A 21,462-nucleotide genomic window follows, 5' to 3' on the forward strand; every position below is an offset into this window, starting at 1 on the left:
ATTCTGAAGTAAAAATTACACCTTATTCAAATTAAGTTCTATTTCTGATGCCACATGCAGAGCAAAGGTACATGTAGGCAGTGATGGCTAAGTTACCTTGAGAAAGTAATCCGATTACTGATTACTGATTACTCCTTTTAAAAGTAACTTAGTTACGTCACATATTACTTGATTTTAAAAGTAACTACGTTAGATTACAAGTTACTTTAGTAGTTACATTCAGCAGCAAAATAAATTTTTCCAATACTCACTTTATTGGAAGTGTATTATTAACAGTAACAATGTATTGAAGCAGGTTCGGCAACCGAGGCAAAAACTGCTTAATCCAAAAATCCCGAGGAGGGTAACTTTATTGATAATGCAACCCTGGCGCGCGCAGTCGCCCCCCCCCCCCCCCCCCCCCGTGTCACTTAAAGGGCGAGACTCTAGTGATGGGATTTTCGGCTCTATTTTGAGATGCGGCTCTAATGGCTCTTCTTACTGTGGAGAGCCGGCTCTTTCGGCTCCCAAACGGCTCCCCATATATATTTTTTACATTATTAATTAATTAATAGCTTAATACTAATTTTATAACATTTTGTTTCATTATTGACATTGTTAAGCACTTGTGATGAGTAAAAATGCTGCATAACAATGCTTTATAAATAAAACTTTTATTATAACCAATTATTAAATGATCACAAAATAGTACCAAAATAGAACGCAATACAGCTTTGTCAATTGCCTGCCGTTTCCACAAAAAAAGTGGAGATAACTTTTTTTCAGTGTTTTCCCACCACATTATTAACTGAAATCTGCGTGTGATTGGTCAGATGTGTTGAGCACACGCTTGACATGCGGGTAGTGGAGACATTCTTTGCAGTGTTGTCCGAAACGATATGTGGTAGTATAAAGAAACACCCCTCAAACACAGGGGAAGGAGCATTTACCTGACGAATGTTGCATTGTGTTCCAGGTTTGAAAAGTGCTAAAGTAGGTTAAAGTACTTGAAAATGCTTGAAAATGTAACTGTATTTTGTTTCACAAAAATAGCTGTCTGACTGAATCGATGTGATATAAAAAGCCCAATTGTTTCGAATCATTTCGAGTATATGTATAAATATTTAACTTAAGTTTAAGGTGCTTGGAAATATTGAAAATGGACCTTGAAAGTGACGTTCAAGTGCTTGAATTCCACCTTGTAAAGGTGTATGAACCCGGCATACATAACTTTGTTCATTGCGCTGAAGAGGTGCACGACCTTGCTTCGCACTGGTCACGCAGGGGCGGAGCCACCGCGATTGCGTCATTTTCGGCGCACGGACCCTAGCGCTGGTCGCAAACTGGCACAAACTGAGGAAATAAACTCTCCGCTCTCTACCACTGGCAGAAGCAGAGCAATAGGCGCAAGGAGAGGGAGAGACAGCGAGGCACCGAAGGACAAATAAAAACGATGTTGGAAAAAACTGTGGCACTTGCAGAGCACAAGCGCAATACTGAAGGAAAAGCGGCTCCCAAATAGGATCCTAAAACGGCTCCCATTGCAGAGCCGGTTCCAATCGTTCACTTCAAAGAGCCGGCTCTTAGAACCGGATCGTTCGCGAACGACACATCACTACGAGACTCGCCGTGTCGCTACAGTATCTCCTGACATTACGTTTGTGTAGCTGCGCGGTATTATTTGTAAATTTATTTGTAAACGTAATACAAGCGAACTGGGGTGGGTTTCCCGAAACGTTTGTAGCGCCAAGTACTTCGTAACCTCGTATGAAACGTACGAGGTTAAGAAGTACTTAGCGCTACGAACGTTTCGGGAAACCCACCCCTGTTCAGTCAGACAGCTTGTGAAATGAAATACCATTACAATTTCAAGCATTTTAAAGTAGGCTACGTTAGTCAAAATTCCAGCACTTTTCAAACGTGGAACACAAAGCAACATTAAAATTCTTCAGGTAAATGTTCCTTCCCCTGTTTTTGAGGGGTGTTTCTTTATACTACCACACATCGTTACGGGAGGACACTGCAAAAAATGACTTGTAAAACGCGCTCGCGCTCTCACAGGGTCGCGCGCAGCGTGCGGAGTCGAGCGCTACGGTCAGACGCAAAAGTAGAACTGAGCCAAGAAGAAAGCAAAAATATATATTTTACTAGGGAAAATAAAAATAGTAACGCACAGTTATTTGGGTAAGTAACTTTAATCTGATTACTGGACTGGAAATAGTAGCGCGTTATATTACTCGTTACCGAAAAACGTGGTAAGATTAGAGTAACGCGTTACTAAGTAACGCGTTACTGACATCACTGCATGTAGGACAGGCATGTTCGGAGTCCGGCCCGCGTTCAAACTTCCACCGACAGTAAAATCAGTAAAATGCGGCCCGCCAGCACCCGCAATTTTATATTTCACCAGCAGATGGCAGTAGACCTGGTAAACAAGAGGAGACCTCGCCACAACGTCCAAACCTCCCATCCCGTCCACGCAAACAAAGAGCAGCCCCCTTGTTTATTATAAATTTGCATAAATTGGATAATGATCGGCTCCCACACAGTTTCACTTAATCAGATCTGGCCTTCATAGCAAGAAGTTTGGACATCCCTGCCCTAATGTATTAATGCAGTCAAATATACACTCCTCACTACAATATGGCTAATTTAAATAAGCTAGCTTTAGAATAACTATGGTTAATTTTTAAAAGTTCCACCACTCCGCAGCCTACGCCATAAAATAAGTAATATGCAACCCACCAGCACCCACTATTTTTTATTTCACCAGAAGATGGCAGTAGACCTGGTACATACAAGTAGACCTCGCCACAACGTCCAATCCTCCTACCCCGTCCCACGCAAACAAAAAGCAACCCACCCCCCCCCCTTAATTGTTACAAAATAAATTTGATAATTTGCACACAATTTCACTACTATACTAGAATTTGCCCTCATTGTAAAACGTTTGGACACCCCTGGTGTAGGACAAGGATGTAGAAACAGTGTACCACAGCACTAAGTCGATTGTTATTTTCATAGCTGTATACAACGTGCGGTACAAAGAGAGGTGGAGGTCCCCCTCCAGTCTAACATGCATGTGCGCTGCAGCTGCCACAAAGGTTCACGGACATTTTTAAATCGAATCTCTGTCCACATAAATAAATGAATAACCTGGGTATTGGTTCTTCTATATGCTTGTGCATCATGGACTTTCTTCCAACCACAACATGTCGTAACTGGAAGTCACTCTTACTCCACCCAATTTCTAAACACAGGAACTTTTAACACTGTTCACAGATGACTGGATTCTCATTCACACCTCCCAGCTCTAAAATTAAATTATCTGATGCTGCCACAATGGTAGAGCTGAGTAGACAGCATGCAGGCTGGAGGTGGAACATCTGACCAAGTGTAAGAACAATAACCTGGTCCTACCACCTAAGGCAAAGTAGATGGGGATGGACACCACGCATAACTGTTAGAACTGCTGCTATTAGACAAACGGTTCAGGACCATTAGATCCAGCACCAATAGCCTCAGTAGCTACTTTTTTCTGAAGGTTGTGGCTTCCACCACACCTCTTCCTGCCTAACCAAAGAACTTACAAAGACTACAGACTGGAAGCATACACACAAGCTTAAACATTGAATACACAGCACACACCACATGTCTCAGAAACAGCATACATGCACACACAAACACAGGACTGCACACACCTACCTTGACCCTCAGAGAGTGTATTATTATGCATTAATCTTACATCCAAAATCTGTAAATATGTAAATGTTATCATGCATATTTCCATGCATATTCATGTGTATATTTAGATTGTAAATTTTATTTTTTAACCTGAACAACTGCACAAGCTTTTTTGCACTGCCTTGTGCCATCTGTGTGTAGGAGAAGTGCCATGCCAAATGTCATTGTGCCTGAGTAAAATGACAATATTCTATTCCCACTTTCTCTGAGCTGTTCCCACCTCTTCTCTCTGTGATACAGCTCGAGTTCGACTGTAATGGTGCTTATCTGCTTATATGTTTCCGGACCATTCTCTACCATTATGAAATCTCTTATTTGTGGTGTGCCTGATCATAAAAAACAATCGATCAATCAAAATGTATTTATATAGCGCTTTTTACAACAGTTGTTGTCACAAAGCAGCTTTACAATTGTCCGAGTTCAAGCCCCCAATGAGCAAGCCAAGGGCGACAGTGGCAAGGAAAAACTCCCTAAGGGCATGAGGAAGAAACCTTGAGAGGAACCAAGACTCAGGGGGAGAACCCATCCTCCTCTGGCTGACACCGGTCACCATAACAAGTAGAGAGATACATAAACAAACAAAAGATGGGAATGATCTCATCTTTCTCATCTTTGTGTGTATTTATATACATGAGTTCTCTATATAATTGTTATTCAGTCCTAAACTTCTCGATGGTTAGTAATAGTAGTCCAGGACCGTGGAGATACAGTCATAGCAGGTGAGAATTCGGGTTGGTGAGAGGGGCCAGGGCAGTGGGTTGATCCTTCATCCACAACTGGTTAGACAGGGCAGTGGGATGAACCTTCATCCATAACTGGTTAGGGAGGAGGTGGCAGGCCCAGGGTGGATATCAGGAAAGGCTCGTCTCTCCTTGTCTCAGTATTTCTCGGATAGGCAAGCAGTCATTTGGAAAAAGAAAAGAGGGGAAATTAGCTGTGTATGGGATCATATGTGGGACAGAGGAAATGTAAACATTTCTGGAGTGTGTCAGAAAATCTGGCATAAAATTAGTACAGCCTTGCTAAAAGGGCAGAACCAGAAGGTAACACAGACTTAGGAGCATCCTGAGACATTGGCATCCATCCACAACACCGTCAACAAACTTGAGTGACCACGTGCAGTGACAGGATGACAGCACCAGCGCCCCAGTTTACTATAAAACCCTTCACCTATGAACCCCTGGATCTGTACGTTCTAAGTCTTACCTTTCCTGAGTTGGCACTGCACCAGATGGGACTCAGCCTCATCTATATTCACCAAATCCAGGCTGGACCACTTCCTGTCTTGTCCAAGCATCTATATGACATGCAAAATTTCATACTTTTCAAAATCGCAGACAATTCAATCTCTACAGTTTCACCTCATATATACAGTTGCACCTAACTTTTTACATGTTATTTACTTTTGAGTTTTTCCATAGCCATTTTCGACATAGAAATGCTAATGTTGATACAATTTGTGGGGGAATTTTGGCTTATTGATTATTTCAGTTTTGTTGTTGCACTAGTCTAGTGTCAGTCATTTGAGTCTTTCCCAATTCGACTCTAAGCATTACAGAGTACTGCCTCAGGCCCTGTTAAACAGTCTGTTCACCAATGATTGTGTAGTACAACAATAAGAAAATAATGACGTTCTCCAATGACCCCACTGTCACAGAAGCAATAATAATGAATCTGACAACAAGAGACAGGAGTTGTCTGTTTGGTGTCATAATAACAATCTGACCATGAATGTCACAAAACCAAGAAACTCATCATGGATTTCAGCATAAACAGATAGGATCACACTGCCATTAACAGTAATGACTCACCTGTTGAAATTAGCAGCAGTACTGGGTATGCATCTGTGAAATTCCCTTCCACAATCCATGATTACCAGCAGCCACTCTTCTTCCAGAGCATTGCAGATGAAATAAAAATATATTAATATTATATTAATACTATATAATTCTGTGTCTCTGGAAACATTGTGTACTTCGGCATATAGGGAGGATGTCCATAGGCTTGTGGAGTGGAGCGCAGACAACAACTTAGTCGTTAACACCTCAAAGACCAAAGAACTGATTGTGGACTACAGGAAGATAAAATCCGACCTGAGACCAATCTGGATCAATGGGGAGTGTGTGGAAAGGGTAGCCAGCTTTAAGTTTTTGGGGGTGCATTTGGATGCAGACCTCCAATGGAGCACAAACACCTCAGCGATAGTGAAAAAGGCCCAACAGCGCCTCCACTTTCTGAGGATCCTCAGGAGGCTCAACCTGAGGAAAGAACTGCTGATGGCTTTCTATCGCTGCTCCGTGGAGAGTGTGTTAACATTTTGCATCTCTGTGTGGTTCGCCAGCTGTAACACCAAACACAAGAAGGCCATACAGAGGGTCATCAACACCGCCCAGAAAATCATTGGTTACCCTCTTACATCACTTAAGGAGCTCTACAACACCCGTTGTCGCAGAAAGGCCCATAAAATAATAAAAGCCAGAACACACCCAGGGTATCACATATTCAAACTGCTGCCATCAGGCAGACGGTTCAGGCAACTCAAAGCAAGGACAAATAGGCTAAGGGACAGTTTTTACAACAGGGCTATCGCGCTGTTAAACTCTTAAATTATTTATTCGGGCACTGTGCAGTATATAGATTCAATTTCAATTTAAGATGATAACTTTATCGGGAAATGTGCAACTTAATTCACAAGTGCAATAACATGCTGCTTCTTCTGTTTTGTTTGTTTTTGGTTCCGACTATTCTATTTTGGTTCTTAAATCCATTTTATTATATTAGTGATAACATTTTATTATTTTAGTGTATATAGCATATTGTACCATTGTATTTAATATGTACCATGATGGAGGCTGGATCCTATTTTCGTTGAACAAGTGTACATGTACATTGTGCAATGACATTAAAGTATTCGTATTCGTATTCGTAGCGGTGGTTGGGATTTTAAATATGCCACTGCATGTAAATATGCATGCATAAAAATGCATTGAATTAATGAATTGATAATTATTTACTATTTAAATAATTTCATAAAATTGATTTTTAAAATGCCACCACATTATGGTTTTTTATTTCAAAATGGTGTTTTTTTGTGCTTCCGGTTCCTGTAAGCCAACCCCAACTGGTGACGCAGCGTGTTCTGAGCATGCCTACAAGGGTCCAAAATAAACAAAAGAGCCAAGACACGACCCGCACTGGCTTACTTTCCCCTCTAAACAGAACCCTACCCCTGCATTTGTTTTTTTTTTACTGTCAAACCCATCATGGAAAACGCATTATCATGCCGAGCGAGCGTGTACTTGGACCAAGGCGGCAGGAAATACATGGAGGATTTTGTTCAGCTGAAGCAGGACGACGAACCGAGCGAGGACGAACTGAACGCGGCCGAACATGGCGAGACGGAAGTGGAAGATGCGAATTGCAAACTTGAGCGTGCGCCCGCGGATCCGAGCCCGGTACCGGCGGATCCGAGCCCGGTACCGGCGGCCGGAGGAGCGCGGCCGGCCGCGCGGACCGAGAGCGAGGCGAGCCGCTGCGCGGAGCCGCGCGCCGGGGAGGTTCCGAGAAACGCGTGTCCGTCCCGGGCCGTTGCCTTCTACGCGGTCTTCGACGGGCACGGCGGTCCGGACGCTGCGAGCTACGCACGGGAACATCTGTGGGATCTTATTAAGAAACAAAGAGGCTTCTGGTCCAGAGACGACGAGGAGGTGTGCACGGCTATAAGGAAAGGGTTCGTTGCCTGTCACCACGCCATGTGGAAGAAACTGCGTGAGTTCACTGGGCACTGGATAGTCGATTTAATAGCTTTCTAATTCTAATACTACTGCTAATAACAGTGATGTAACTCATTTATGTCCGTCTTGGGTGCTTGAAATCAACATGTTTGTAGCGGAGTGGCCCAGAACAGCCACTGGCCTTCCCAGCACGTCCGGGACGACTGCGAGCATCGTTGTGATCCGACGTGATCGCTTGTACGTGGCCCATGTTGGGGACTCTGCTGTGGTCTTAGGGGTGCAGGACGACCCCGCAGAGGAGGTTCTTCGAGCAGAGGAAGTTACACAGGATCATAAACCCGAGCTTCCCAAAGAGAGGAAGAGAATTGAGGCACTGGGAGGCAGGTTAGTGTACCCCCCCCCCCCCACCAATAATACCCCCACCCCTACTAAAATAAATAAATGAATGATAAATGCACGGAGGACTACATACAGACACTGTAATGTCTCTGTTTATTTATAGACACTGTTACTGTACTAAAAGATTTATTGGTTCTGTTGTCTTTTCCAGTGTAATAAAAAAGTCTGGGGTTAATAGAGTTGTCTGGAAAAGACCCAGACTCACTCACAATGGGCCAGTCAGAAGGAGCACCGTCATTGACCAGATCCCATTTCTTGCAGTAGCTCGAGCCCTTGGTGAGCCATGGTGACAAAACGCTTGATTCCTAATAACTTATACCACCTGGTTGCTCTTTAGGACCGAGTTCAGTTCCCTGAGAAGGGAACATTCTACTTAGTGGTGGTTAAAGAAAGCTCACCAGTTATAATATTCTGATGGTGCGAACTGTTGGAGAGAGATTGCCTTACTTGTGCGTCAGGTTTTGTTAATGTGCCGTGTTCCAGGGGATCTGTGGAGTTATGACTTCTACAGTGGCGAGTTTGTCGTTTCGCCCGAGCCCGATACCGCTGTTATCAAACTGGATGTGAAGCGACACCGGTACATAATTCTGGGAAGCGATGGCCTGTGGAACATGGTTTCGCCCCAAGAGGCAGTGTCCATTTGCCAGGAAACGGACAGGGCCCGGGTAAAAGTTTTTGGACTTCTCGTGGTTGTTGCTCTGCTTTACAGTGATTCTTAACAATTCATATGGCCCTTTGAATTTTTACTGGGGCATTAATACCAATTACTAAAGTCGTTACTCACCGTGTGCCCACAGGCTAGGTGCCTAAGAACTAAGGAGCATGTTTGTAGTGCTCATGAGCTGGTGAGCAGTGCTCTGCAGCGATGGAATCAGCGCATGCTTCGTGCTGACAACACCAGCGCTATAGTCATTTGCTTGGAGACAGTAGGGACATGTTCTGGGCCCTTGTCTCCATATGAAGTTGTCTACAACCTGGAAGGAGCAAAGTGTTCCTCCATTGCTGAATCTTCTTCCAACAGTACAGATGTCCAGGTTGGCATCACCACTTATGAGCATTTACATACGTGCATAGTGCACAAATATTTGAAGGTGGTATTGTTTTTGGAACTGTTTCAAAATCAAATTCTCAGGTGAATTTTAAGCATAAGAAAACCCACTAAATCCACATCTTATTGTGGATTGTTATTAGTGTTCATATATATTATATTATATAAAATATTAGAAAATAATAAATTGCACCAAAACAACCAAAATTGTTGATTTGAATTGTAGTAAAATTTGAGATTTCATGAGGCATTGAAGAGTTTCTAAAATAATCATAATGAAAGTGAATCTTTGTTGGAGCTATTACTCCAGAACAATTTTAAGTAACTTTTAATAGCTCATGTTGTGTAAACCTAAACGATTCAGCCTTCATATGCTGTGCTATCTTTCTGTAGGTCCCAAAGGCGGATGTCTCTTTTCCTTCCTCTGAACTGGAACCAGCCTTGGGGCAGCCAGGAGCCAGTAGTGGAACACGCAGTTGTTCATTATCTGAATTTCCACTTACAAACCCTCACTTCCTTCGCAGAGATATCGGTAATAATTGCGACAGTAATGGCCCACTATCTGCAGGCAAACGAATGCTGGAGGCTGTCTCTGTCCCTCCAGGCAAGAGGCCTCGGCGTAGCCTCGCGCAGACACCACACAGCCACGCCCCCCCGTACACGTCACGGCGGCGGTACGGCGAGCGGACCGCGCTGAGACGCGGGGGCAAAGGTCGGAAGCAGCCCGACAACGTCCGAGGGCTGCTCAAGGAGCATGGAAACCCTACCGTGTGTGTTTGCTGACATTCCTGTTCTTTCCTGCACATTCACACCTGTTGCGCGGTCACATTCAAACTACACTTAATATAAGCTACTGAGAATCTGGGCTCTAAAGCTACCAGGTTTTTAAAAAGGAGAAAAAAAAAAAAGTGGTTCAGTTTTAAGAGCAGTGTGGATACAATATAGTATACCGCTGTCTATTTAGCATATTGTGGCACATCTATTGTGTTATTGCTTTTGTCGTGTGAAGCTATAGTGGATCTCTTAGATGCTCAAACATTTTGTCACTTGTCATCTTGCCTACAATGTTTTTGTATTTTGTAATCTTGTAACGCCACAGTTTGATCAAGTACACATCATGGGCCTTTTAATTACCTGGGGTTCATACACTTTAAGTTGAATTCCTGATGTCTTCCATTCATCATAGTGGAAGGATTGTGAGAAAAATTCAACAGATGACTGCATATCTTCTGAGAAGATATCACTCCTTGCAGCTGACTTGTACATATTCCAAAGAGCAATTTTTAAGAACCAATTACTTTGAGGAATTCAATAATCTATGTATTTTTATACACTTTGTTTTAACAAAGAACAAAGAACGTAAGCAGTTTTAGTAGAATTGAATCTTAACCTCCTGTCACTATATATGATCTTACCTCAGCATACAAGACATGTATACACATCTGGGTTTTTGTTTTAAATATGCATACTAATATCCTGTATCTCATTTACATATTAATATTTGTTTTTGATGGGTTTGTTATTTTTAAAAGTTGTTTTCTTAATTGTGAGATTTTTGTGTGAAACTTAAGGTGCTGCTATGCTTAACCGGGTAAAATAAAAACAAACTTGATAAACCTATTAAAATGCTTTGATTTCCCACTCCAGGATCTGACTGTGGCTGACTTGCACTGATGTGTATGAGTATATTGCGTTGGAAAGATTTTAAAAATCATTTTCTTTTTAACAGCTAGGCATTACTCTGTGTTCACTCAGAAATTATAGGTTTACATTCGTTTGGGAATATTTCAGTTGTACAAAAAATTATGTTAATGCTGCTTTATCTTTAGACACGGCTTCACAATGAAGCTTTATAACGTTGATTACAAATTGAAATGATGTTGAATGATGTTGAATGTTTTGTGTTCTTATTTCGTAAGTAAATTCTTCAATTCAATTCTTTATTTACATCAGACACAAACTATATGGTCCATATCAAGAAAATTTATCAAAACAAGATAAAGTAAGAAGATAAATAAAAGTAAACAAGACAGGTACAGACCCATCAGACTTATAGGCACTCTCCTCCAGTATCGCCTAAACTTGGATGAGAACCTCACCGAGCTCTTAACTGGATTAACTAGAGATTCAATTATGCTATTTTGAGAGCAATCCAGTCTACACATGAATTTGGAAAAATGAAATGAAAACCATGAATCAAATTGATGGGACACATTTTTGGAAAGTAATGTGTTTCTGGCAAAAACTTGTTTTCGGTCCGTTCCGTTGATTGTGAAGACACGGTGCGCCGGAAGTAGATCGTGCGGATGGTTTGTAGATCAGACGCCCTTACGGAAGTACAAAGACGACGGTCTCGTTGCATGGCGGGAATGTTTTGAATGTTTGGATATGCCGCGATATTACAGCCACACAAATTAAATGTTTTTATTTTCTTGTCATTTTAATTAGCCACTAAGGTAAATGTCTTCCTAAGTAGCTTGTCGCGGATAACTGGCTAGATATTCACTATTGCGTTTTTTCCGTCTGTCTGTCTGCGAATAGTTAGGGTTGATATGGTTAGCCTAGCTGGTTAGCTAATATAAAAGTCCTGGCGAGGTTGATGAAGCGGTGATGGTCAGCAGGTCGGGATCAGAGAGGCACTGACCCAGCTCACCATAAAACCCCCCGAACATTTTGAATATCTCTGTCTCTCTCTCTCTCTCTCTCTCTCTCTCTCTCTCTCTCTCTCTCTCTCTCTCTCTCTATATATATATATATATATATATATATATATATATATATATCTTTCCGTGTGTGTGTATGTATGTATATATATGTGTATATATATATATATATATATATATATATGTATGTATGTATGTATGTGTGTGTGTGTGTGTGTGTGTGTGTGTGTGTGTGTGTGTGTGTGTGTGTGTGTGTGTGACTCCCACAGTAATCACAGGAGCTGTAACTATGGCTACGAATACGGTGGAGTACACCATAGGAGGAGTGAAGATACACTTCCCTTGTAAAGCCTATCCGTCTCAGCTCGCCATGATGAACTCGGTGAGTCTAAAGATGTGTCGTTGAACATCGAGTTGGCTGCACCCCCAGAGAACCTGTTGGAGTTGTTCTTGTCACTGTAAATCTCCCGCTCTTCCTTAGATTGTTCGTGGGCTGAACCACGGGCAGCACTGCTTGCTGGAGAGTCCCACGGGCAGCGGGAAGAGTCTGGCCCTGCTGTGTTCGGCCCTGTCATGGCAGCAAGCCCAGTTTGGTATGTGTCTTCATGACTATGTTTATAGGTCTGGTTCATTAGAACGTTGTCCTTGAGTTTACAAAGTTCCTCTACTGACAGTTGAACACGTGAATGAGAAACAGAAAGTGTAATAATTCAGTTTTAATGCACTGGTACATCTTTAAAAGGTTATGTGGATGGGCAAGACTCAGAAACTGTTGCCAGCATCAGCGTTTCAAGATTATGTGTACCATGTAGTATCAGTGTGCCTGTCTGAAACAGTCTGTGTTCATAACGGCGTGTTGTCGCCGTAGGGGTTCGTGAGTGTGGCAGGTGTTTTTTAATGCTCTTATCTTCACAGCTGTCGGGGAACTCACCTTTGTCTGCTTTGATAAGGGGGAAAAACGCAATGAGATGAACTCTCCTGCTTGCATGTGAAATGTTTTAATCCAGGTCCTGTTTAACGTTTGTCAATGGATGAATGGGTTAAAGGGTGTCGGTCTGAATGTCTTCCTTGTGGGCTTGAAGTAGCTGAAGGACCTGATTACTCTTTCATCTCACTAGATGCTCCCCAAAGGAGGCCAGAAACGGGATGTTTCAGACAGACGTCCTTCAGCAGCTGTGCAAGCAAAGTGTTTCCGAACGGCACAGCTGATGAAGGACCTCTGTTGAAAATGTCCTGTTTCTCTGGAAACTTGGTCTACTTCACTTCAATTTGTAATGTCACTAAGAATCTTTCCTACGTACACTGCAAGTCACTTACCGCAGTTACTTTATTAAATTGGTCTCAAATCTGACGGATGTTTAGAAAATATATAGTATGCATTGCATTTCAGAACATGAAATGGTTGACTTTGACCGTTATAAATGATGAAACATTTCACAAAGGTTTTCTTAGCCCTTTATGCAGTTATCACAGACCTGCTTTGTATGATGGTAAAACTTTTTTCCTCTAAGGTAAGGCCGACCAGGATAAAGGTAGCCCCTCATGTGATGGCAAAAAGCCAAACATCACTACCCCATGTCAGTGTGTGTGCCACAGCCCGGCAGCCTCCTCCGACAGCATGGTGACCCAACCACCTGTGATCGATCTCACCGGCGAAGGTACTTTGACCCCGGCCGCCGTTCCTCGGAGAGGTGAGCGTCTTCGGTGCTGCTCACAATATGGAGGCTTCCAACATCAGGGTTCACCAACAAACCAGAAGGTTCTTCTCATCTGCTTCCCTGTCAGAGGAGGAGGGCGATCCATCAAGGAGATCCACCCTGTCATCCCGGCTCTCGGAGAGACTGCAGGCCTCCCTCGTTACAGAGGGTGCATGCGGTGACGATGACTTCAAGACCGTCGGGAAGCGGATCCGGCCGCGGGCCTCGGATCAGAAGGTATGCCTGGAATTCGTCAGCTCATAACGATCCGTTTGAGCGCCGGCCCTGTTCTGAACGCGACACGGACGGGCCCCCTCCCCTGCATGACGTCTTTCTTTGTGAATCGTTTGACACTTCAGCAGGGCAGGAAGCGAAGGTGTCTGGAGCGAGGTGTGGTTTACGACGACGATGAGGCGGAACCAGAGCCGCCTGCGTCTGGAGCGTCGGGCCGGCCCGCGGACGTGAGCAGACAGACGGGGGCTGAGGGCGGCCTGCCCCCTGCAGGATGCTGTGTGAGTACACAGAGCCACACCACGACCCATCTTCAATCTCAGAGCACCAGCGCAGAGGTTACCGGGGCAGCGTCTGAATGTGTACGTCTTACATTTGCTGAATAACTCGATGCTTGGTGTAACCTGACCCATTTTTCGTGTGCGAGCACTTTCAAGCGGGCTATTTGACCTTTGCCTTCAGTTAACCTTTGCTCACAGGCCCCTTTCTATAACCTGTTGAAACCTATGACCTCCTAACGATCCTATTCTGAACTTATTACACAATCATCTTTTGATGAATTGCTGTTTTGTTTGTGTTTGTTTGCTGATGTGGGAGAGAGAGAAAAACAAAAACAGAAAAACATGTACTCTGCAAATTTCCAGAACGCCAGAATTACTCAAGTAGTTTACCGCCTGATAAACTGGTTCCCACCAGAGATTACTGGTAGCTTACATAAGACATTGCGGTGCTTCAAATATAGGTGTGGACTCAGAATTATAAGCACAGAAATGATGAGGGGAAAATCCCACGTTTGTCTACACAAATCTGTTTTTGTTCAAACAGGGCAGTTGAGTCAGATGCTGGCATTATCAGGTGGCGCGTTATATTCTGTGACATGAGAGTGTTTTTGTGGGTTTTTATTTGGCCACTGAGTGGCAGTAGAGGTTTTCTAGTTTGGCAGCATTGCGATTCCTGTTCTGATAGACATGTGTAAATTAAGTCTCATTTAACCCATAAAATATGTACATGGCTGTTTTTTCTATTTTAAAACAGTAGTCCTGTTCCATAATGTTAGCAATCATTAGATGTGAAAAGTTGTGTGTTTTTGCATAGCCTGAGCATTATCAGTTAAGCGTGTGTTAGCGCTGCTCTTATCTGGTATTGTTTTGCTGTTTGACTGCTTTTACCATGATGATGATTCAGATGTTTTTACTAACTGTGAGTGAGTGTGTGACGGGTGCACCTTTGCACCACCGACCCGGTTTCAGCCATGCCTAAACCAGTTATGAAAGGCCTGGTTTAGAGTTTGCACCAGAGCCTGGACAAGTTTGAGTAATGAGACGAGTTTTGTGAGGATGAGTCGCGGAGCTTCGAGGACGGGCCCGTCACCACTAACCCCCCGAAACGGCTCTTTACTAGGGGGAAACCAGACCTGCCGCGACTAAAGAATCATGCAATTAGCATCAAGGTAGATATTCTGCTCAGGTTATTGTGTGTGTGCTCGACCTCCGTATGAAGCTTGTGAGAAATGCGTCAGTGTGAAGTGTACTGTGTTGCTGGACTGGTGGACTGTTACAGAAGGCTGAGGCCCGGGCCTGGTGGGCGGGTCAAGGGTGAGGGAGGGGGCGGGGTTTGGAGTGGGAGGGGCGATGTCGCAGGTTTCCATTTCTCACCTGACACCGTGTGCAGGCCCCTGCCGTCGCTGACTGACATCCTCAATGGAGCCTTTGAAGCAAGCTCCAGTTTAATTAAGAGGTTTGCCTTGCTTGGCAGTGATCTGTGAAAGCCTGGGATAAATATTGAATGGGGTTCACCCGCTGGTTACTGTGCTCCAGGGATAAACAGCTGCTTTGTGGTGCAGGAGATTGGCTGGCTTGGGGTGTGTGTGTGTGTGTGTAGGGGGGGGGGTGCGGAGGTGACAAGGTCTCTGGAGGGGGCAGCCAACAGGGGGAATGAAGACCCACGAAGGCTAATAAAGACTCAGGGAAGAGAGTTTCTCTCAGTCCTGTCCGCACTCTCCAGCCCGCTGCTTCACTGAATGAGAGAGGGTGTGTGTGTGTGTGTGTGTGTGTGTGTGTGTGTGTGTGTGTGTGTGTGTGTGTGTGTGTGTGTGTGTGTGTGTGTGTGTGTGTGTGTGTGTGTGTGTGTGTGTGTGTGTGTGTGTGTGTGTGTGTGTGGAGAGGGGGGTAGTGTGAGATTTCAGTTTCTCAAGTGTCAGGCTCTCAGAGCTCACCTGTTGAAATGTAGTATCTTTTGTTCCCGCTCACACTCAGGCCTGAGAGGGAGATTTAGTGCTGCGTCTCAAACACATACCACACGCACACACACACACACACACACGGCTCTAACGGGGTCCTGCGCTCCACCCGCACCTCAAACAAACACCAGCACCACTGTTACTCCATACAAACCTTCTGCCTCTTTTGCTTTCTAACATTGACACCCGTTTTGCGCACTGCTTTGTACCAGCGTGTATGAGCTGCTCAAAGAAGCAGCGTTTCACTTTTCAGACCTCGGCGTGGCTACTCTCTACTCTCAAGGGCCCCGGAAGGCCGACCCTGTCTGTCAGGGTGGATGCATGCGCTCACGGCGATGCTGTGTCCGGCCCCAGGCCTGGAGCCACTGGCGGTTTGGCTCCCTGATCATATCGGGATATGTGCGGCGGGGCGGGGGGGACGAAGAATGCGACCCGCTGTCCGAATGTGTCTGTGGCGGTGGGTCCAGCCAGCGGGACCTGTTATCTGCATACCTGGGGTGTCTGTTTGCTCGACGGCGGTGAGAGGGGGCCGAAACTGCGGCAGGCCACGCGTAATGGATACCCTTGTGTCAGCTGTTTCCTGCGCTGCCGCTGACAAGAGCCCCCCCCCATTCACGGGGGCGCCCCCCTCCCCCTCCCGATGAATAAGTAATTATTCGGCGTAGGAGGCAGGACGTTTGGAGCGGCCCATTGAATGTGGCAGCAGCAGGTAAGGTGAGCCAGCGAACCAGAGACCCGCCGCGAAACCCGTCCAGCTCCGCCGTAACCTTAGCCACCTCCGGGCCTCCGCTGGCCCGGCGAGGTGAACCGGGGCTTTGTTCCGCTGACGGACAGCTCCCGCTCACTCACACACACACACACCCACACCCCCGTTCCTCCGCCCGTTGTAATATTTAACGGCAAACAAGGGTTCGAGGAGCTCGCGAGTAACCAAAGATTGACCTGCGCACTGAAGCGTAGGCCGAGGGAGAGCTTGCTCCCTGGTATTGAGGTGTAACACACGCCGGGGCTTAGCGTTTGTTTGTGAGGGGGATAGTCTTACTGTCGCTTTCAGGGAGAAGAAAGAATGGAAAGTGTGAAGTCTCATATTCCAGGGACCCAGTGGTCATCGTCTTCCTGCCTGGCGGAGGACTTGGGATTGATGCTACTTTCACTTTGGAAAGAGACACCAGAGCAAGCGTGCGGGGGCGGGATTAGGCTTTTGCGCATCGGGTGTCCGACTCCCACGCCTGCTCTGAAACGCCTGTGACATCCTGGTTCCCATTCTTTTAGGTTTAGGATTAATCCCAGACTGGGAAAGAGGCTCAAAATGTTCAGTTAGGACCAGTTAGATTGTTGGAAAATATATTTAAAGGTCCAGTTGCCTTTCTAAACATGATTAATGTGAAATGAAATGAAGCAACAATTAATGTTTGACTCGAATGAAAGGTTTTAATGTACAGTGTGCAAGCCCTTGTGTCACAGGGGGTTCATTTGACATGTGTACACGTAGACTCTTTTAATTCTGGTTTAAACTAACACCGTAAACAAGCACACTACAGTTGTGGACTTCTAAGTTACACAGTAACACTTGTCTCCGGTCACAAATCTCGTGAGCATGCACACCAGCCCCTTCTCTGTTTCGCACAGCCTGTTTGTGGAATGTCCGTCATTCTTCTTGGTCAGGAGAGATGTGAGGATCACTTTCACCACCGAAGGCTGGCAGGCCCTTGTGTGTGAAAGCCGCAATTAAAGACACCCAATCAGGGAGAAACGCCGTGAACAATGGCCAGGTCTAAACTTACAGCCTCAGACGGGGTCATACGATCTGTAGTCGTAGCGTTTCCTTCTGTGTCTGTGTGTGTGTCTGTATGTCCACTTCCACGAAAAACCCGTTTGGTCCGATTTGGCTTTCGCGACCTCCTGCGTCGCTCCGTCGGGTTTTCGCTGTTGACGAAGTTCTTGCTGGTGACGCGTTTTCCGTCCTCTCTCCGCAGTCTCCCGTGTCCTGTTCCCTGTGTCCCTGTGCCAGTCTCGTAAACGGGCCCGGTGCGGGCGAGAAGCCCAAGGGCGGAGTCAAGGAGGGCGACAGGAAGAAGGCGGCGGTTCCCAAGATCTTCTTTGGCACACGCACACACAAGCAGATCACCCAGATCGCCCGGGAGCTGAAGCGCACGCTCTACGCCACCGTTCCCATGACCATCCTGTCCAGCCGGGACCACACCTGCGTCCACCCCGAGGTGGTGCCCCACGCCAACCGCAACGAACGCTGCAAAGAGCTGCTGGAGGCCAAGAACGTGAGTGGCCACCGTGCTCCGGGTCACGCCGGCTGGGGGGCGGGATATTTGTTCACGTGAACCCCTCAATGGCACGATGAGGCTCGAACAGGGGCTGTCGGGGTCCGTAGGGCTCCTGTTGGGTCCCGACCGTGAACTCAACCGACCTCGTCCGCCGTGGTACAGGACCCGTGACCCCACGTCACGGGCCGTTTTGGTAGTGCTGTTATTCTTTGTGGGTCTGTTATCTACCTTCACGTGGTTTCATTTCCTCCTTAAAAAATAATGCTGGCCAAACTGTTGGGCTTATTTTCTTACTTTATTCAAAATGTCCCCATTCGGCCCATGTGTCATACAAGCAGAGTTAGGGGGCGGGGGGCCTTTCATCCATCAGTTTACCACAAGACTAGTGAATTGGAGCTTTTGAGCTGAGCTTGACCTCACTTCTTCTGTGGAAAGTAAAACCGCCCCCCCCCCCCCCCCCCCCCCTCCCAGTGGCCTTCAGAGAGAGCGTGGCCCTAATGAGACCTCTACCCTCTTCCTTTAGGACACTGCTCTAAAGGGAAGATGATGAGTTGCCTTCAGATTTCAGCCTCTGTAACATAAACCCACCCGCGAGTGAAGTCCCTGTCACTGGAGCCGTGGGGAGCGTTTCTGCCTAATAATGGCCTTAATCAGTCACGTACAGCTTTTTGTCATGTGCCCTTGTCCACGGCCTCGGGCGTGCTTTGTTTTACCAGGGCCTCCCCGCCTGCTGGCCTGTTACGGAGGTGTGCCTTCACCTCCCCGCCCGTGACACGAATGGGCCGAGACCTTCGGGCGGAGCCCGCCCCCGCCGCCCTCGCCTTCCCGTAGGCCGATCCTCCATGCGTCCTCTCCTGGCCACGCCCCTGCAACCCCGCCCCCTCCTCTGCTCCGCCGCGGCTGTCATCACCTCCACGGTGAAACGGGGTGGAGGATGAAAAGGTCCGGCCCGGGCAGTGTTAATCCCACGCTTTTGGCTGGGGGCTAATCCCCCTCTAAGGACAGCATAGTGGAACCTGCCATCAGCCTCTCGGCAGCCCCAGTGAGGCCCGGCACAGAACAGATGGCCTCCTTTTGTAGAAGGACCAAAGACACCTGCTCCAATTTATGAAAAGCACGTGCGTCATACAGCCACTGTAGTGCTCTAATTGTTACAGAGCAAACCAAGAATGGGCTGCCTAACAGTTTAAATAGCAGCTAATTACTAATAACAATGATGCGCCTTCTTTCCTTTGGCTCGGCTGAATGGTAACTTGCTGTTCAATTGTAAGCAGTGACATTTAATTTGATTTCGACCCACTTCAGCAGAGTTTGTAAGGGAGCGTGGATCACAGTTTTGTTTAAGTTTAATCTCGTTTTGCAGGGCCTGGCCTGCCGCTTCTACCATAACGTGCACAGGATGCGTGAGCAGTGCACTCTACAGCATGTGCACGGGCTGAACCGGGCCTGGGACATCGAGGAGCTGGTGCGTCTGGGCACCAAGCTCCGATCCTGCGCGTACTATGCCGCTCGGGAGCTTATGCAGGAGGCCCAGATCGTCTTCTGCCCTTACAACTACCTGCTGGACCCCCTCATCCGCGAGAGCGTGAGTATCGGCCATGCCTGGCGCTTGTGGGTTTGGTGTGGAGGGGTCGGTCGAACGGTGAATGCCTGATCTGGTCGCCGACGCTCTCCTCAGATGGACATCAGTCTGAAGGGCCAGATCGTGGTGCTGGACGAGGCCCACAACATCGAGGACTGCGCCCGGGAGAGCGCCAGCTTCACGCTGAGCGAGGCCCAGCTACGGCAGGCCCGTGAGGAGATCGAGGGGATGGTGACCTACAACATCCGGCGGAGCGGCCATGAGCCCCTTCTCGCCTTCTGCTGCAGCCTGATGAAGTAGGGGCCCTCGGGGAGCAACCCACTCCCCCTGCCCTGGGGGGTGTGGTGGTGGTGGTGGGGGGGGTTTCTCCAGCTCCGCGCCACGTCTCCCAAAAGCGCCGCGGTCTTATGATCTTAAATGAAAGAGAGCGTGTGTTCCACGAGCCACTCTGTCTTCCATTTACTGATGGTCTTTATCTTACGAGGCTTCTGGGAACCTGGCTCCGCTCTGTCTGCTAATCCGCTGGAGGCTGTTGGTTCTCACAGGAGGTTACTTGATATTAAAGGATGACATGAGAGTTCGTCTCACAGGATCATGCGTCTGTCTGACGCATGCTGAATTCTAACCGTAAATTCCTCTATCGATTAGTAGAATACGGACAGACCGAGTTGAAGCGCGTTGGCCGGAGATGTGGGAGGTTTGAGCGTGCGTGTGTTTTTGTGTGTGTGTGTGTGTGTGTGTGTGTGTGTGTGTGTGTGTGTAGCTGGATACAGGAGAGCTCCAGTGTCCTACAGGAGAGAGACTATGAGACTGCGTGTAAGGTGTGGACAGGGAAGGAGGTCTTGGGTATCTTCCATGGGCTTGGCATCACGGCCGACACCTTCCCCGTGCTGCAGGTACCCCCGCTGTCTTCTGACTTCGCCCCTGACTCCGCCCCTGTTCTACAGTGGACTTTTCTCTTGTACTTTCATTTCATGGTGTGTGTGTGTGTGTGAGCAGAAGCACCTCGCTGCGGTGTTGGAGAAGGAGGAGCGGGTGGGGCTGGTGAACGGCAGAGAGGACATGGTGGAGGTGCCCACAGTCAGCGCCAACACCCAGTTGGTGCTCAAGAGCCTCTTCATGGTGCTGGAGTTCCTGTTCCGACAGAACTGCAGGTCCAGATCCCGCCCTGCTGGTCTCGCGGACTGGCGTGTGTGCTCTCGTTCACACCAGTTCCCGCATGTTTCATGATCTCTTCGAGCAGGCTGCAGTCTTACAGGCCAAGCTGAATCAGCTTATGTGTGTGTGTGTGTGTGTGTAGGTTTGCAGATGACTACCGCGTGGCTCTGCAGCAGAGCTATGTGTGGGCCGTGGTGCAGGACGCCCCCGATGCCCAGGGCTTCTTCGCTCGCCCCCGTCGCCGGCGTCAGGGTGCCCGCACCAAAACCATGGTTCACACTCTCAGCTTCTGGTGCCTCAACCCCGCGGTGGTGAGAACCGTCCCGGGAGAAGCTGCACGGCTAACCCCGATTAATGGAACAATTCAACTTTTGTTTTTTTTACTTGATTTTGCAGATTAGCACAATCGTTCTATTTGGAGCTTTGTGTGTAAAGCTCTGGGATGTAAGTTTATGATGTATTGTGTGTGTGTGTGTGTGTGTGTGTGTGTGTGTGTGTGTGTGTGTGTGTGTGTGTGTGTGTGTGTGTGTGTGTGTGCGTGTGTGGCAGGCGTTCTCAGACCTGAGCGAGTCGGTGCGCTGTATCGTGCTCACCTCTGGCACTCTTTCACCCATGGGCTCCTTCTCCTCTGAGCTTGGCGTCAAGTTCTCCATCCAGCTGGAGGCCAGTCACGTCATCCCCAAGTCCCAGGTCGGCGCACGCGGCAGGG

At 47.0% G+C, this 21,462-nt stretch overlaps 2 protein-coding genes across 6 annotated transcripts in view; both read left to right on the forward strand.

The window, feature by feature from the left end:
- The first annotated feature begins 6,876 nt into the window (after nucleotides 1-6,876).
- Nucleotides 6,877-9,867, forward strand: ppm1da (protein phosphatase, Mg2+/Mn2+ dependent, 1Da). 2 transcript variants are annotated; one of them, XM_076976857.1, is made up of 7 exons: nucleotides 6,877-7,491; nucleotides 7,613-7,841; nucleotides 8,008-8,132; nucleotides 8,340-8,521; nucleotides 8,654-8,890; nucleotides 9,298-9,436; nucleotides 9,509-9,867. In XM_076976857.1, exons 1-7 carry the CDS (start codon nucleotides 6,987-6,989, stop codon nucleotides 9,685-9,687), a joined length of 1,596 nt encoding a protein of 531 aa, XP_076832972.1. In that variant the 5' UTR covers nucleotides 6,877-6,986; the 3' UTR covers nucleotides 9,688-9,867. The 2 variants fall into 2 exon arrangements, with proteins under 2 accessions (XP_076832972.1, XP_076832971.1); XM_076976856.1 differs by having other exon boundaries at nucleotides 6,878-7,491; nucleotides 9,298-9,867.
- A 1,349-nt stretch (nucleotides 9,868-11,216) lies between these two features.
- The window catches only part of brip1 (BRCA1 interacting helicase 1), a 50,998-nt gene continuing 40,752 nt past the window's right edge, over nucleotides 11,217-21,462 (forward strand). For 2 of the 4 annotated variants that reach the window (XM_076976806.1, XM_076976803.1), the window contains exons 1-13: nucleotides 11,217-11,360; nucleotides 11,837-11,949; nucleotides 12,049-12,160; nucleotides 13,079-13,258; nucleotides 13,353-13,501; nucleotides 13,624-13,776; nucleotides 17,711-18,010; nucleotides 19,377-19,598; nucleotides 19,692-19,891; nucleotides 20,359-20,491; nucleotides 20,595-20,749; nucleotides 20,896-21,064; nucleotides 21,303-21,443. In XM_076976806.1, coding sequence (XP_076832921.1) covers nucleotides 11,857-11,949; nucleotides 12,049-12,160; nucleotides 13,079-13,258; nucleotides 13,353-13,501; nucleotides 13,624-13,776; nucleotides 17,711-18,010; nucleotides 19,377-19,598; nucleotides 19,692-19,891; nucleotides 20,359-20,491; nucleotides 20,595-20,749; nucleotides 20,896-21,064; nucleotides 21,303-21,443 — 2,007 coding nt within the window. In that variant the 5' untranslated portion in view covers nucleotides 11,217-11,360; nucleotides 11,837-11,856. The remainder of the gene's footprint in view (nucleotides 11,361-11,836; nucleotides 11,950-12,048; nucleotides 12,161-13,078; nucleotides 13,259-13,352; nucleotides 13,502-13,623; nucleotides 13,777-17,710; nucleotides 18,011-19,376; nucleotides 19,599-19,691; nucleotides 19,892-20,358; nucleotides 20,492-20,594; nucleotides 20,750-20,895; nucleotides 21,065-21,302; nucleotides 21,444-21,462) is intronic. The other 2 variants (XM_076976804.1, XM_076976805.1) reach the window with 2 other exon arrangements.

The sequence above is a fragment of the Brachyhypopomus gauderio genome, chromosome 16 (assembly GCF_052324685.1).
Source record: "Brachyhypopomus gauderio isolate BG-103 chromosome 16, BGAUD_0.2, whole genome shotgun sequence".
Lineage (NCBI taxonomy): Eukaryota > Metazoa > Chordata > Actinopteri > Gymnotiformes > Hypopomidae > Brachyhypopomus > Brachyhypopomus gauderio.